The sequence below is a fragment of the Aethalodelphis obliquidens genome, unplaced genomic scaffold, assembly GCF_003676395.1.
Source record: "Aethalodelphis obliquidens isolate GAN/ISIS:26980383/991018 unplaced genomic scaffold, ASM367639v1 scaffold4, whole genome shotgun sequence".
NCBI lineage: Eukaryota > Metazoa > Chordata > Mammalia > Artiodactyla > Delphinidae > Aethalodelphis > Aethalodelphis obliquidens.
Window position 1 is genome coordinate 61,808,132 of NW_020837948.1, and position 16,353 is coordinate 61,824,484.

Sequence of the window (16,353 nt, forward strand, 5' to 3'; positions counted from 1 at the left end):
CAGTCACCCCGCGGCATGTGGGATCTTCCCGGGTCAGGGATCAAGCCCATGTCCCCTGAATTGACAGGCGGATTCTTAACCACTGCACCACCAGGGCAGTCCCTCATTGAATCTTAATAGCACTCTCAAGTTAGTTACTATTATTATTCCCAAATGACTTGCTTTGGACCACGTAGTAAGTGGTAGAACTCTGTGTGACTTCAGAACTCTCTCCAGCTCTCAGCCCCCCAGCAACTGCTTCTGCCCGGCTCTGTGGAGTCTTGTCCTACACGTGCATAATTTAGGATTTGGGCAAGGACCTAAGTGGGAATCCTACACAGATTTTTGGGGCTCCTTCTCTTTAAGACCCTCCTCTCTAGACCTTACCTCCACAAATCCCATCTGCCTTATTCCAGAGCCTAGACTCCAATCCCTGTTTCTTCCCCCCACCCAGGAAGAACAGTACTCTCTACTCAGGCTCCACCTTTCATGCTGCAGTTTGGAAATTGTGTCCAGCCAAAGAGGGTGAATGCAAAGCTCACATGTTTCCCTTTCTCAAGAATCTCACCCTGTGCTCTCTGTTGCCCAATGCCTGGAAACAGTTGCATCATAAATTGTGCCCAGTTTTATAACTTATCACAGGAAAACAAGTACACTACCAACTATTCCTCCTATTTTTAAACAGACATTTTATCATTTTTTTGAATACTTGGATGGATGGCACAATTCATTGCATCACCTTTTCATTTTGGAACAATTAATTTTCAGTTGTTGGATGATTTCTGAAAGATTAATCTGTTGTGATGGTTAAAACAAAATGTGCTAAACAATGATATTACACCCTATCTCTCAAGTACATAAGGTTCATATGTCAGATTTGGGGTTATTGGTGTGTGTGTGTGTGTGTGTGTGTGTGTGTATATATACACTTCTCTATGACAGTAGTAGGTCTATTTTGGGCTTTTTTTGTTAAACTTTCTTGGAGAACGCTTCATATCAGTATGTAAAACTGTCTTGTTTTAAACATATGCAAGATATTCTTATATACAGATGTGTACCATACTTATTTGATTGAACTCTTACGGATGGAAGTTTAGGTTGCTTCCAGTTGTTTGCTATTTAATACTATAGTCAGTGTTCTTTTACATAATTCTTTTTGTAGATGTCTGAATACATCCTTAAGATTATCTAAATAGATTGCATTAGAATCAAGAATTAGATTATAGAATTAGAACTCCTGGATTGAAGAAGATACACATTTATAATTTTAAAAGATTTTTGCCAAATTGCTCTCAGTAGAGATTGTATTAATTTCCATTTCCACCAACATTGTATGAGAGTCTCTGTTTCCCACAGTCTGGCCAATAATTTTTTTTTTTTTTTTTTTTTGCGGTACGCGGGCCTCTCACTGTTGTGGCCTCTCCCGTTGCGGAGCACAGGCTCCGGACGCGCAGGCTCAGCGGCCATGGCTCACGGGCCTAGCCGCTCTGCGGCATGTGGGATCTTCCCGGACCGGGGCACGAACCTGTGTCCCCTGCATCGGCAGGCGGTCTCTCAACCACTGCACCACCAGGGAAGCCCTAGCCAATAATTTATCAGACCTTTGGATATTTCTCAGTCTAGTAGTTGGAAATGATTGTCTCATTGTATTTATAATTTATTTATCTTATTATTGTGAAGTTCAGCACCTTTTCTTGTGTTTAAGAGAACTGTGTATCTTTTCTTATCTGAAAACTTTAGAAACATCACCGTTGCCTACTTTTCAGCTGGGATGTGTGCTTTTCCTTTTTGATTTGCAAGAATTCTTTGTGCTATGAGTTACAAATACTTTTTTCCTAGCTTGTCATTTCTTTTGACCTTGCTTATGGTTGTAGTGGTTGTTGTCATTTTGACAGAAATATTTGCTTTTTATGTAGTCATAGTGTTTAATTTTCATATAGTCAGAATCATCCTGCCTTTTCAGACTTTTCTTCTAATGCTTCTACTGTTTAATTTTTTTCCTGTATCTATATGGTAATTTTTCCATTATCATTTTAGATATTTGTGCTTACTTTCTCTTTTCAACTTTTGCTTATAAAATTTTATCTACAGATGTCCTCATTATTCACAGATTCTATATTTGCAAATTTGCTAGCTTGCTAAAATTTATCTGTAATCCCGAAGTCATTATTTGTGGAGCCTTCACCATCATTCATGGACACATGCAGAGGGTGAAAAATTTGAGTCACCTGACAGACATTTTCAGCTGAGATAAAGCTGAAAATGTAGTGCTCTGTTTTCTTTTTTCAGCTTTCGTACTATAAACAAAGGTCATTTTCACAATCTATTTGGTTCTACATTTTTCTGTCTTTTGCGCCTTTTGACTTCACTCTTTAAAATAGCCCCCAAGTATTGTGCTGTAGTGATATCTAATGTTCCCAAGTGCAAGAAGGCTGTGATGTGCCTTACAAGGAGAATACATGTGTTAGATGTGTTCAGGCATGAGTTGTAGTGCTGTTGGCCATGAGTTAAGTGTTGTTGAATCAACAATATATATGAAATAGTGTGTCTTGCAACAGAAACACGCATAAGGTTATGTACTGATCAGCTGGTAATGTGACCAGAGGTTTGCAGGAACCTAGCCCTGTGTTTCTTCTAGGAGTAATGGCTCAGTATTCACAAATTCATTGTTTGTAGTGACTTTTAAAAACAGAACTGCCATGAATAATGAGAATTGACTCTATGTAATTTCAAGTCATTTTACAGTTTACAGAGTAAAGAGATAGTGAAAATAACTTTGTTAGCAATTTCAATGAGAATTTAAATACAGCAAACCCCAATTTTTTTTTAACATCTTTATTGGAGAATAATTGCTTTACAATGGTGTGTTAGTTTCTGCTTTATAACAAAGTGAATCAGTTATACATATACATATGTTCCCCTATCTCTTCCCTCTTGTGTGTCCCTCCCTCCCACCCTCCCTATCCCACCCTTCTAGGTGGTCACAAAGCATCGAACTGATCTCCCTGTGCTATGCGGATGTTTCCCACTAGCTATCTATTTTACATTTGGTAGTGTGTAAATGTCCATACCACTCTCTCACTTTGTCACAGCTTACCCTTCCCCCTCCCCATATCCTCAAGTCCATTCTCTAGTAGGTCTCTAAGGAAAAAAAAAAAAATGTCATGAAGAACCTAGGGGTAAGATGGGAATAAAGAAACCCCAATTTTTATTATGTATTTTCCTAGTATTGAATGTTTATATATATCTCCAAATCAGATAATATTCTTTGAATGCAACTAACTGTTCATTGGCTGTTATGCATGAACCTGAAATATATTTATCTTATAAATACTGACTCTGATAAATTTTTTTTTTGAAATATTGTTTTTTTTCTTATGCATAGCTAGAGGTCGCTGGTGAATGTATTATCTACTGCTACGTAACAAATTACCCTAAAATTTAGCACCTTAAAACAGCAAATATTTATTTATCTTTAGTTTCTGTGGGTCAGGAATGCGGGGCAGCTGAGGTGGGTGGTTCTCCTCAGGCTGCAGATCAGGTCGTCAGTCTCAAGGCAATAGTCATCTCACAGTTCTACTGGGGCTGGAGGATCTGCTTCAGGCTCACCCAGATGGTTGTTAAGAGGCTCTCTTGCTACCTGGCGTTCTCCATAGGCAGCCTGAGAGTCCTCACAAACTGATAGCTGGCTTCTCCAAAGTGGGCGATCCAGTACAGAATGAGCAACACCACACGTACTTTTATAACTTAGTCTCTGAATCACACCATCACTTCCACCTTTTTCTATCCTTTTGACGTAAGTGCAACCCACGGCCAACTGGAGGGGATTAGACAAGGGCAGGAATCACTGGGGACCATCTTGAAGACTGGCTACCACAATGAGTTAAAATAAAATATATCCTGGGATGAAGAGTAACAAAATGTTTCAAGATAAGTAAAAGTAAAGTGATAGTAAAAGTGATAGTAAAAGTAAGTGATAGTAAAATCACTAAGATTCTGTATTGTAGATTTATAAAAGAGTCCAGTAGAGTTACAGCATAATTGCAAGATAGGAGTTTTGTTTATTTTTTTTAATAAATAAATTTTCTCTTTGTTCTTTGGCAGACCTCTAAGAGTGAGTTGTGAATGTAAGGACAAATAGTTAGAACTGATCGAATAAGAAACTCAAAAATTGGGAATTCCCTGGTGGTCCAGTGGTTAGGACTCGGTGCTTTCACTTCCATGGCCCAGGTTCAATCCCTGGTTGGGGAACTAAGATCCAAAAAAAACTCAAAAATTAAAATTGGGTTCATTGGGCCCAGATGATATACTCGGGATTAATGTCCACTTTCTGCTTTCCTTAGAAGTTTTAAAAAATTTTCTTCCTATCTGTTGTTTATTAAAATGGATATTTCAGGACCATAAATTTTTCTCTGACAATTTAGTTGTATTCTGTAGAATTCTTATTTTCTAGATATTCCAAATTTCAAAATTTTGTTTTTAACTCTAGAAATGTTTTAATTTCAGGTTAATTTCAATTAATTTCAGTTAATTAATTTTTAGGTTAATTTTACTTTCAGTTAGGTTTAATTTCTAGTTTTATTGTATTGTAGTTATAGAATGTTGTTTTGTATTGTTCTAATTACTATTTTTTAAACACATAATTTTGATCATTGTTTTTAATATGTTTTAAATTCTGTTAGGACAGATCAAATACCAGTGCTCCTTAAGAATTTTTTTAAAAAATACTCTTGCCCATTTATTCCTTCAAATGAATTTCACAATTAATTTGTCTAAATATCTAACTATCCCATAAAGATTGAAATTAGTATTGTTTTTTACACTAGCATATTTTTATTCTAATTTTATTTACCATGATGCATGTGTTGCTTTATGTTTTCTTCTTTATGATTTTATAAGAAAATAGATTTTTAAATTTCATAATTGTATGTAGACTTTTTATCTTTCGGATTCAGGTGCAGCTCTCTCCCAAGGAGGATGGTATATTGATGTGCCCTGGTCGATGTGAACAGAAGTTTCATCATTTTCTTCATGAACACTTGGATGGGTGCATGTCATCATTTCCCCTTGTTGCATGTGACTCATGCTTAAATAACCAGTTAGCTATTTTGAGGCAATAATCAGTTTGAATAACTGAACAATGGAAATATGAGTGATTAAAAGAAATTCAAGGTCACAGTGCAGAAAGTCAATCTGTCAAAATCACAACTGAACCCATTTGTATATTGTAACTTTCTTAGTAAGTATGTTAAGATTTTTATCAATGCCTTTAAAAATAAATAACTTTTTTTTTTTTAAACCTTGACTATCTGAATATTTTTCTTTGGAATATATACGGTAGGTTGGAGTCTGTCTAAAGATGTAGAGAAAACTACTCAGGCTTATTCGGGTAAAGGGTAATATTGTAAAGATACAACCAATTGTAAAACAATGTTGCTGGTGATCCAAGGTTAGGGAACAAAGCCTAGCTGAAGCTGAATGTCAGAGGACTGGACCTGGCCAGTCAGGAACCAAGGCTGTGTTCTGTTGCTTGGATGTCATATTGTCATTCTCCTCCTGCACCTTTTCTTATCTGTCTGCCTCTCTTCTAGCCTCCTCCACACCCTCCTCATGCACACTGCCTAACAGGATTGCCCAGGCCATTCTCTCTTCATCATTACCTTGCAGTTCCATCTACCATCCATTTGACTATATCTGTGTCTCTCAGTTCAGATTCTCTGGAGAGGTAGAACATAGTACTGTTTTAGTTTAGTCTAAAGGATTGGTGTTCACATGCCTGAGATTCTCCCTAGTCCATTTAGCTGTGGGAGAAGATGCTAATATGTAAGTGTTATTTCTTTCAGAGGTTTTGCTTGGGTAAGCTGCATGTGCCTAGCATATTAGTAGCTGCCCAGTATTTTTTGAGTAAATAAGTGAATATTCAAGTGCCTGGTAAGTAAGCTTCGCAGAATGGAATGTTCTATGGATTAAGCTTTTTTGTACAGGTAAGTAGAGTTTTATCATTTTTCATGACAATTAGCTAATATTTTATATTAATTGCCTAAAATATGCCAGGTTAAATTTAGTTATGAAGGTAGCTTATTTGCTTTCTAAGGTTTTTGGATGTTACCTCCCTTAATATTTTACCTAATACAGTTGGAGAGTAGTTGTAGGTTCAGGAAAGTCATTCATTTCAGCAAATATTTATTCACCTTTGTGTTAGGCACTGTTCTAGGTGCTTGGGAACAAAACAGATGAAAGTTCCTGCCTAGAGTGGTGGGAACTAGCTAGTAAACAAGTGAAATTTATAAGGTGGCATGTAGTGATTCATGTCGCAGAGAAAAGGGAAACAGGAAAGGGAGCTGGCAGAGTGGGATTGGAAGCAGGGATGCTTTTTAAAAAAAGAACAGGGAACTCCTAATTGAGGTGACATTTGAGCAGAGATCTGCAGAAAATGAGAGCCATTCACATAAGTGAAGAACCTCCCAAGCAAAGAAAATGACAGGTGCAAAGGTCCTAAGACAAGAGTGTGTTTAGCATGTTCAGGGAACAGCAAAGAAACCAGCTTGGCTGGAGTGGAAATGAGCAAGGAGGAGAGATTAAGGTCATATGTAGGCCATTGCAAGGTCTTCAGCGTTTCTTGGGAATCCATTGGAACGTTTTGAACCAAAGGTGTTGCATGATCGGATGCATAAAAAGAGGCTTCTGGGGGGAATTCCCTGGGGGTCCAGTGGTTAGGACTCTGGGCTTCCACTGCAGGGAGCACGGGTTTGATCCCTAGTCGGGGAACTAAGATCCCACATGCTGAGCAGCGTGGCCCCCCAAAATAATAATTTAAACAAAAAAGAGGCTTCTGACTGCTTTGTTGAAAATAAACCATAAGTTTCAAGGGAGAGAGAGCAGGCCGAGTAGGGCTTGGATCTGAGTGTGTTTTCCAAGTGGAGCTCAGGATTTGCCAGTAGGTTCCATGTGGAGTATGAAAGAAAGGAGTCAAGAATGACCCCCAAGGTTTTTGGCCTGAGCAAGTGGGAGAATAAAGTAATGAGATGGGGACTTCCCTGGTGGCGCAGTAGTTAAGAATCCACCTGCCAATGCAGGGGACACAGGTTCGAGCCCTGGTCCGGGAAGATCCCACATGCCATGGAGCCACTAAGCCCGTGAGCCACAACTACTAAGCCTGCATGCCTAGAGCCTGTGCTCCGCAACAAGAGAGGCCACCACAATGAGAAGCCCACACACTGCAATGAAGACCCAACACAGCCAAAAATAAATATGCTTATATAAAGTAATGAGATGGAGAAGTCTGCATAAAGAGTACTTGTGTAGAAAGGAAGGAGGAGTTGGGTTTGGACCTGTGTAGTCTGAGGAGTTGGATATGAGTAAAGTGTTCAAAGGAGAGACCTGGGATAAAGATGAACTTTTAGAAGTTAGCATAGACCTAGAATTTAAAGCCGTTCATCAGGATGAGATAGCCGAGGAAGTGCATATAAATAGATATGTCAGAGGAGAACTCTGGGGTACTCCCAATGTTTAGAGATCTGATGCGAGAAGCAGTAAAAGAGACTGAGATGGAGCTCTCAATTAGGAGGAAACCCAGAGTGATGCCCTGGAAGCCAAATGGAGAAAGTGTTTCGAGGAGTGATGGGCCATATCAGAGCTACCAATAGGTCAGATGCTGCTAGCAAGTCACATAGGATGAGGACAAAGAAGTATTTGTTGAATTTAGCAGTGACCCTCATAAGGGCTGTTTTGGTGCAATGGAGGAGGTGGTAGAGAATGGAAAAGAACAGATGAAGACAGCACATGTAAACAACTCTTTCAAGAATCTTTGTATTTCTGAATTTTTGTTATATTTGGGTATTAGTGAAATTATATTTGACATAACTTTAGAATTTTTTGTGAATCTTGGTTGTATATATGTGTATGTGTAAATTTTTTAATGTAAGATTTCTTACTGTGGGTCATGGTGAAAAAAGGGTTTAAAAAATATGGGATTAGAACAAGAAGGTGAAGAGAATGTTTAGAAAAGAGGTAAAGGATATGGGAGATGTTACTCATGTGAGCACAGGGGAAGGATTTAGGGAGTTGGAGAAGGTTGGGATATGTGATCAGAAAGGGAGAAGTTTTGAAACATAAGGATGAGTGTCAGGGCAATGAGGGATGACCTAGGAGTCCTGTGGAAATTGATGTATACTGGAATAAAGGGCATAGTGACCTTATGATCCAGAAATAATCCATTCTCTGTAAAGGGCCAGGGTAAATTAGTTCAGCTTTGTGGGCCTCTAAAAATGTAAAAAAAAACATGCTTAGCTTATAGGCTGTGGTCATACTTTGCTGCCCCCTGCTTTTTTTTGGGGGGGGGGCATGCCACATGGCTTATGGGATCTTAGTTCCCAGACCAGGGATTGAACCCAGGCCCTCAGCAGTGAAAGTGCAGAGACCTAAACTCTGGACCACCAGGGAATTCCCACTGCCCCCTGCTTTATACTAGAAGCCCTTGGCAGAAGCTCTGGACAAATAATTTGCATGGAGTTCTGTTATTTTTTTTAAGTATTTTTAATAGTACATGTATACGGTACAGAATTCAGATGATTATATGCAGGATAAAGTAAACCTCCCTACCATGTCCACTAGCTATCCTGCTCCCCTCCCTGGAATCTATCATCATTTACAGTTTCTTAGTTAAGAAGTTTTCTATGTATGAACATGCATGTACATATATGCTCTCAGTCAATCTTAAATTTAACTAGATTCATTTTCCTTGAGGTTTGAACTATGAAATGTAATACTTGTACCACTTATGACGTTATTGCCTTCATATCCAAATCCAGCCTTCACTGCCTACTCTGCAGTAATGAATCTGGACCCTGTAACTACCCCTCCCTTGTCAGCAGGTACAGTGTAAAGCTTCGTCAGTAGAGGGCGCTGGTGAGACACAGGAGGGGCAAGGGACTACTTTTCTTGTGTCCAGTGTGCCTCTCTAGCAGACACCTGCAGCACATGGTTTCTGCAGCCTTGTGCAGTGCCTGCCTTCAGCAGTGGCCAGCAGCACTCAGCAGCCCCACGTGGATGGCTTTCCCTGGCACCCCCAAAACACTTTCTAAGCAAAGTGCTCCAAGCTTATACCTTCTTGGGCTGCACCTCTTTAATTAAGCCAACCGCTCTGTTGTCCATGGCTGTGCCTTCTCTGTCAAAGTCTAGATCTCAGCCCTGGGGTACTTTCTTTGGGTGCTGTCTCTCAGCCTAGCATGAAGAGCCATAAGCTCTTTCCTGTACCTGCTTAGAGTTCTCAGTTTCATAATCAATCCTCATTACTCCAGTTTCCTGTTACAGTGAATAACTCTTTATAGTAAACTTTCCCCAAATTACTGTGTGGTTTCTATCTCCTGATTGGACTCTGATACAAAACGTAAAACCTTTCTGATTAGAAAAGCATTAGATACAAAATCAGACAAGAAGATAATCTATCTCCTAGATTACCTTCTAGTAATCTCACCCTCCAGAGCAACTATTAATGTTGTAATGCTAAACTAGTTTTATGCTTTATTTTAAATATAAAAATAAAAACAGCTACTTGTAAAACAGAAAGCAGTACAAAAAGGACGAAAGTAAAAAATAATACCTTCCTGTCCCCTTTCTACCCACTTAAAATAGTTACCACTGTTAACATTTCCTTGTGTATTCTTCCAGAAATTCTTAATGCATCTAGAAACATGAGAGTATAGTTTTTAAACAAATGGAATCATACCATATATACCGTCCCTGTGTTTCATGGTAAAAATGAAAATTAAGGTAAAAGAATGGTTGTTTTCCAACTTATACTAGCATTATGAATTTGGATTGGCCTTCTAACCATTCAGGAAACTCCGTTGATTAACTGGTAGGAATGAAATTTTGGACACAGGCACAGATGTAGACAGTCACATCAAATGTAATACCTTGAACATTATGAAGTCACTGACAAAATATGTTCTCCCTGAGCAAAGTGGATTCATAAGAAAATTTTAAGGCCATTATAAATGCATATGTTGGACTCTTAAACATGTGGTTATCTAAAAAAACACTGATACGCAAGATTCTTGAAAACACAGATTTAGCTAATTTCCAATAATGCTAAATTCTATTCTACACTTTTTTGCTGTTACAATAAGCATTGAATCAAAAGCCTCTAGAATACAAGCATTTTCCCTAAATCCTATTTCTTCATATCCAACACAGTTGGTAAAGGGAAGGTATAAGTAAACCTTACTATACCAAAGTTAATTAAATGTACAAAACAGACCCTACAAGGATTAAGGAATATCTCTTGTTTCACCTATGTGTGAAAGTGATTCAGTCCTTAAGTTAGCCATTTTCTAATAACTTGAATACTCCTTTCATATTGTGGCTTTAAGATAGATTGGTACACCTCTCCCTACCCCCTTCTCTGTGGCTTTGTTACTGTTTACCATAGTTAGCCTGAAAGCCTGATGCTGACCCTGGGTAATGAAGAGTTAGATGCGTAAACTTGATTATAGGTCTGATCTTCGGTTGGGGAGGATCATTAGGGACATCAAAGTTACTGGTCATAAACTGTTTCTTAAGCTCAGTAATGGGTAAGCAGGTGTTTGGTTTTTTTATTACATGCCATGCATTTTATTCTTTTGTATGCAGTATTTAATAAGTTTTTGGATAATTAGGTTTTTTAAATTGTTGACAAAAATTTTCTTGATTTAGCAGTTTTTAGCTAAATCTTCTATTTCTGAATGATTGGAGAGAATGGCAGTACCCATTTCCAGTGAAGAGTGAAGTGTTTAGATAGAGGATGCCTTTCTATCACGGCATTAAGCAGTGTGATGTCTTCTGCATCCAGGAGCCAACTTAACATGTTAAGTCTAGTGAGTCTTGGCAGTCGTAACACACATTGACTCAAAGACTTGACTGTTATGGCCTGAGCTTTGATACATTCTTTGAAATGCCTGGAAATTGTTAACTCTTGCAAGTTGGGCATGTTGTCCAGTGTTTGAAAGAAGTTTCTGTATCCTTCCTCTGTAATCTTGTGGTTGATTGAAAGATTAAGATTCTTGAGTTTCTGGAAACCTCCATTGATTGCTACCTTGGCTATAAATATAAAAGCAAAATATTTATGAAAACAGAATAATAAGGACTTCTATTTCAATACTGGTAGACTAGGTTATTTGAACCAACCTCTTCTACCACCATCACTTAAAGTAGAAAATGCCCAATTTTAATAAAGATATATAAATTTAACAATAAGTATATTAGATAGATTTACTTCTAATTGGAGTATTAAAGATTAATAAATTACATTTAAAAAAACCAAACTGGGGCTTCCCTGGTGGCGCAGTGATTGAGAGTCCACCTGCCGATGCAGGGGACACGGGTTCGTGCCCTGGTCCAGGAAGATCCCACATGCCGTGGAGTGCCTGGGCCCGTGAGCCGTGGCCGCTGGGCCTGCGCATCCGGAGCCTGTGCTCCGCAGCAGGAGAAGCCACAACAGTGAGAGGCCCGCATACCACAAAAAAAACAAAAAACAAAAAACTATATTTTTACAACAGACACACTTTAAATATAAGGACATAGAAAGATTAAAAGTAAAAGGGGGAAAAAAAGGAAAAAGTAAAAGGGATACATCTCTAAATAACTGGTGTGGCAAAAAAATGACAACTGAAGTTAGAAAATATTTTGAACTGAATGAGAATAAAAATATGACACTAAAACTTGTGAGAGGGAGCTAAAGCCAAAGTTAGTGCTCTAACTATCCATCTCAGAAAATTAGGATATCAAAAAAAAAAAGAAAGAAAGAAAGTAGGACAAGAAAAGCAAATTATATCCAAAGAAAGTAGCAGGGGATAATAGAGGTAAAAGCAGAATAAATGAAAAACGTGTAGAGAAAAAAAAATTTAATACAATTGAAAAACCAACCAGGTAAAAAAAGTATTGAATATATCAGGAATGAAAAGGGGACTATCAATCACCATAGGTCATACAGATATTTTTAAAATTATAAATATTATGAGCAATTTTAGAAAAGTTTTTAAATCCTTAGAAAAATGTAACTTGCCCAAACTGCACCAATGATAACACAAACGTATACCAATAGAAAACCCACAATGAGGTATCGCAACAGATTCATCAGAATGGCTAAAGTTTAAAGGTCTGACAATACCAAGCAGTAGCCAGAATGTGAAACAACTGCTGGTAGGAATGTAAGTTGGTACAACTATGGAAAACAGAATATTTACCAAATGACTCAAAGTCCGCCCTAGAAATACCTCCATATATGCATCAACGGTCACATACAAAATGTTCATAGCAGCATTATTCATAGTAGCCAACTCATATCCAGTTGAACGGATAAATAAATTGGCGTATGTATAGTCATACATGGGACAATATACAGCAATGAAAATCAGTGAACTCTATAGTCAAACGTATCAGTATGAATCAGTATCACAAGTATGTTGAGCCCGAAGAGGCAGTCACAATAGTACATACTGTGGAGGATCCCATGACATATATTTTTAAAACAGGTAAAACTATGGTGAAAGAAAGCAGTATGGTGGTCACCTTTGGGAAGGAGGGGAATGCAGTGTCAGAAGGGACACAAAGGCGGCTTCTGGGATGTAATATTCTATATTGTAACCTAATGAGTAATTGTTACACAAGTATGAGTAACAAGATTTAAGTATGTTCACTTGAAAACTCATTGAGCTGTACACTTAACGATTTTGTACTTTTCTTTACATGTATTAATTTTCTATTTTAAAAAAAGTACTATAAAAAGGAGTACATGGTGGGTATGTGGCCAGGTGTCTGAGACACTAGGTGTTAAGAATGGACTTGAGGGCTCGTGTAGTCTCAAGTGGGAGGCTATCTTTTACTTCTAAATCTGACCAGAATGAACCAAAATCCATAGAACATTAGAGGGAACAATATGATAGCAAAAATGAGGAAGTGGGTTGAACATTTTTAGGGGGACGAATGTTTTTGTAGACATTTTGCAGCAGAAAGCTTGAGTAATACCACTGGCTTTCATGTGAGCTGAAAGAGTTTATCTGAGGGTATCTCACCAATTTCCACCACGCTGTCATCATCCAAAGTCTGGAAAAATGAGAGAATGCGGAGACATTGAAGATGCTGACATTGCTGGATGATCAGTTTGGCCACTTGATGAATCCCATCCCCAGTAGGAAGGATCAATTCTTCCAGGTTATTTAGAGAACCTAAAGTGTAGGCTATCAGAAGATATTAAAAAGCTATTCTCTGTACTGTGTTCCCAAACAATTGTAATTGAAAGTCTCAAAATCATGCACATTCTACGAGTCCCCATGTAGCATAGAGGCTATTCCTCTTTCTCTCCAAGAAAGGGGTCAGCCTACACCTTGACCTTCATTGCTACCTCTAGACAACCATTCCTCCACCCTTCCCCAACCAGTCTCTCCTGTACTCAAGTCCAAAAGGCCTATCACATCTCCATTTCCTTTTTTGTTGGCTGCACCACACAGCTTGCAGTTCCCCAACCTGGGATTGAACCTGGGCCTGCGGCTGTGAAAGAGTGGAGTCCTAACCACTGGACCACCAGGGAATTCCCATCCATTTCCTCTTTTATTTAGACTGAAGCTTCTACTGGCTCCAGGAAACTCTTCCTAGCTCCTCAATGCCTTCAGCCCCCTTCCTTTCTGTCCTGGTATCATCCTTAGTGAGTTCTGCCTCTTCCTCCTAGAACTAAATCCTCACAATCCACCACTCTCATAACTTTTCACTTTGATCCCTCCTTAGCATGGCTTCGCTTGTTGCAGAGCATGGGCTCTTGTAGCACGGGCTTCAGTAGTTGTGGCTCACGGGCTCTAGAGCACAGGCTCAGTAGTTGTGGTGCACGGGCTTAGTTGCTCCACGGCATGTGGGATCTTCCCAGACCAGGGCTCGAACCTGTGTCCCCTGAATTGGCAGGCAGATTCTTAAGCACTGTGCCACCAGGGAAGTCCCCATTTTTGTTGAAATAAATTCTTAATTTTTAATATGCTTCAGTTTATCTTTTAAGACTTGTTAGAATTTTTTTCCAGAGCATACATTGCTTTTGTAATCATAAAAAAATAAGTTGAAAAAGTAATCTCTATAGTTATCATTTTGTTAAATCTAGGTTTTCATATACTGAGTTTTCATAACCTTAAACGATAGTTTCACCTATATTCTAGAAACCTTTGAAACAACAGGTATTTAACTTGTCTGGAATGGATACCTGGCAATGAAATTGCATGGTGCTGGGACTTCTCTGGTGACCCAGTGGCTAAGACTCTGTGCTCGCAATGCAGGGCACCCAGGTTCGATCCCTGGTCAGGGAACTGGATCCCAATGCCGCAACTAAAGATCCCGCATGCTGCAACTAAAAGATCCAATCCCGCGCGTGGCAACGAAGATCCCGCATGCCATAACTAAGACCCAGTGCAGACAAATAAATAAATAAATAAGAAATTGCATAGTGCTGTAACAAACAAATCTGTATTCAAAGAAATGAGTCACTCTGAGAACATTTCTTTGAAAGACATCAAGTGAGATCAAGGCATTTGGAGGGTAAAAGCTGAGCAGCACTGTCCCTCCTAATGAGCAAGGGCAGCTAATACATGTTGTAATTTGTTATAGCTAATGCAAAATAGGAGGATTTTATGGGGGAAAGAATAAAGAGCAAGCTTTAGGCACTGTTTTATAAACATACCAAATTTTTCAGCTGTTTCCTTATCAGGAATATATTGGTGCTCAAGATTTAATATCTTCAGAGAAATAAAATTTGGTAAAACAATGACTATAAAAGGGAAAAGAAAAATTTAGTTATGTCAGCTACATTTCTTACACCAAAAAATAATGTGTTTAAAGAGTATTTTAAAAGTGATAGAAATTAATATAATAATTCAGAATATAATAATTCAGATTGTTTAAAGAGTATTTTAAAAGTGATAGAAATTAATATAATAATTCAGATTGAATTAATTAGTATGACAAGTAGATAACACAAATCTTTGCTCAGGAAACAATTCTCATAACTAGAAATGTTTAAACATCTAGAAACAAATATACCTTACTTGAAAATTCATTTAAGATCAGATATTTATTGCAATAGTTTTGTTCTTTGACATCAATTGCATTTTTAAAATCTGGCTGTTAAAAAATGACTGTCCACAGAAGCATCTTAAACCAAAATTTTACAATTTTAGCTCTTACCAAATGGGGCGGCTTTAAAAAATGGTCCAGTAAGCTTAATTTCTTCAAGTTTCTTGCAGGAAGCAAGTACAGTCATGAGAGACTCAAGATCCGAAAAGAAATTACATTGCAGATGGAAAACACGAAGGTTTGGAGAATTCTGAATTAATTTGACTGTAAAATATCAAATTTAAGGCATCAGAGATTGGAAATTTCTATCAGAATTAGTCATTTAATTTATTAACTTGTTTCAACAATAGTGAATTAAAATAAAGCATCATGATGTAATGAATTGGGCTTAGGTTCAGGGTCTGTGACTAACTGATGAGCTACGTGAACCGTCATTACTGACCCTCTCTGGGGAATCAGTTTTCTCCTCTATATAGTAATGGCATTGACTCAGCTAAAACCTTCAGCTTTAACATTCTAATGTCTCTAAGTTTGCACATGATGTTTACACTATAGAAACACTATGCAAAGAAACATAAAGGCAGTGACAACTCTGAAGCAAAACTTAAATTTGAAAAAATTGCTGAACAATATAAGAAAACTACTACTTCCAGCTTCAGCTACAATTTTTTTTGCACGCAGCTCTGCATGTCAGTTCAGTAGAGATTTACCTTTTTTTAGTCTTTAGTCTTTACTAAACTAAGGAATTGATGATACCTAAGTCATTTTGCTAAATGATATATTTAAGAAAGATAGCTGTACAGGTTGTTCATCAACCATGAGAATGGTTGATGAAATATATTTATAAAGGCTGATGAGAAACAGGGAAAGGCTTCTGATTACTACCAATCATCAGATTTCCTTCCTTCTTATCTGGCAGATTTCTAAGTTGCAATGTAAGAGCAACTTAAACAAAAACAAAATAAAAGAACTCTACAAACTATTTTTGGAGAGGCAGTACATTCCACTGGTTAAGAGCTCAGACTTAGAAGTCAGAATTCCTGTGTTTAATTGCAAATTTACTATTTCCTTATCTGGGTGACCTTGAGCAAATTATCAATACTTAACCTCTATAACTCCATTTCCCCAACTGTAAAAATTAGAATATAATAGTATTTACCTTGTAGAATGGGTATGAAGGTTAAATGAGTTAAGATTTATAAAGTGCTTAGAACAATTCCTACCATGTAGTAACAGCTCAATAATTACAAATAGCTGTCATTTTTTAATGACAACAAGTGCTATTCC

General features: G+C 37.9%; 2 protein-coding genes across 12 annotated transcripts in view; one reads left to right on the plus strand and one right to left on the minus strand.

The window, feature by feature from the left end:
• The window catches only part of LOC113617448 (survival motor neuron protein-like), a 42,394-nt gene extending 37,110 nt beyond the window's left edge, over positions 1–5,284 (plus strand). The window contains exon 9 of one of the 2 annotated variants that reach the window (XM_027100899.1): positions 4,913–5,284. The gene's annotated coding sequence lies outside the window, so the exon portion shown is untranslated. The remainder of the gene's footprint in view (positions 1–4,912) is intronic. The other variant, XM_027100897.1, reaches the window with a different exon arrangement.
• Positions 5,285–8,498: 3,214 nt separating this feature from the next.
• The window catches only part of LOC113617449 (general transcription factor IIH subunit 2), a 65,656-nt gene continuing 57,801 nt past the window's right edge, over positions 8,499–16,353 (minus strand). For 8 of the 10 annotated variants that reach the window (XM_027100901.1, XM_027100902.1, XM_027100900.1 and 5 more), the window contains 4 exons: positions 15,178–15,330; positions 14,675–14,761; positions 13,032–13,196; positions 8,499–11,058 (listed from right to left, as the gene is read on the minus strand). In XM_027100901.1, the coding sequence (XP_026956702.1) occupies positions 10,694–11,058; positions 13,032–13,196; positions 14,675–14,761; positions 15,178–15,330 (770 nt within the window). In that variant the 3' untranslated portion in view covers positions 8,499–10,693. The remainder of the gene's footprint in view (positions 11,059–13,031; positions 13,197–14,674; positions 14,762–15,177; positions 15,331–16,353) is intronic. The other 2 variants (XM_027100904.1, XM_027100905.1) reach the window with 2 other exon arrangements.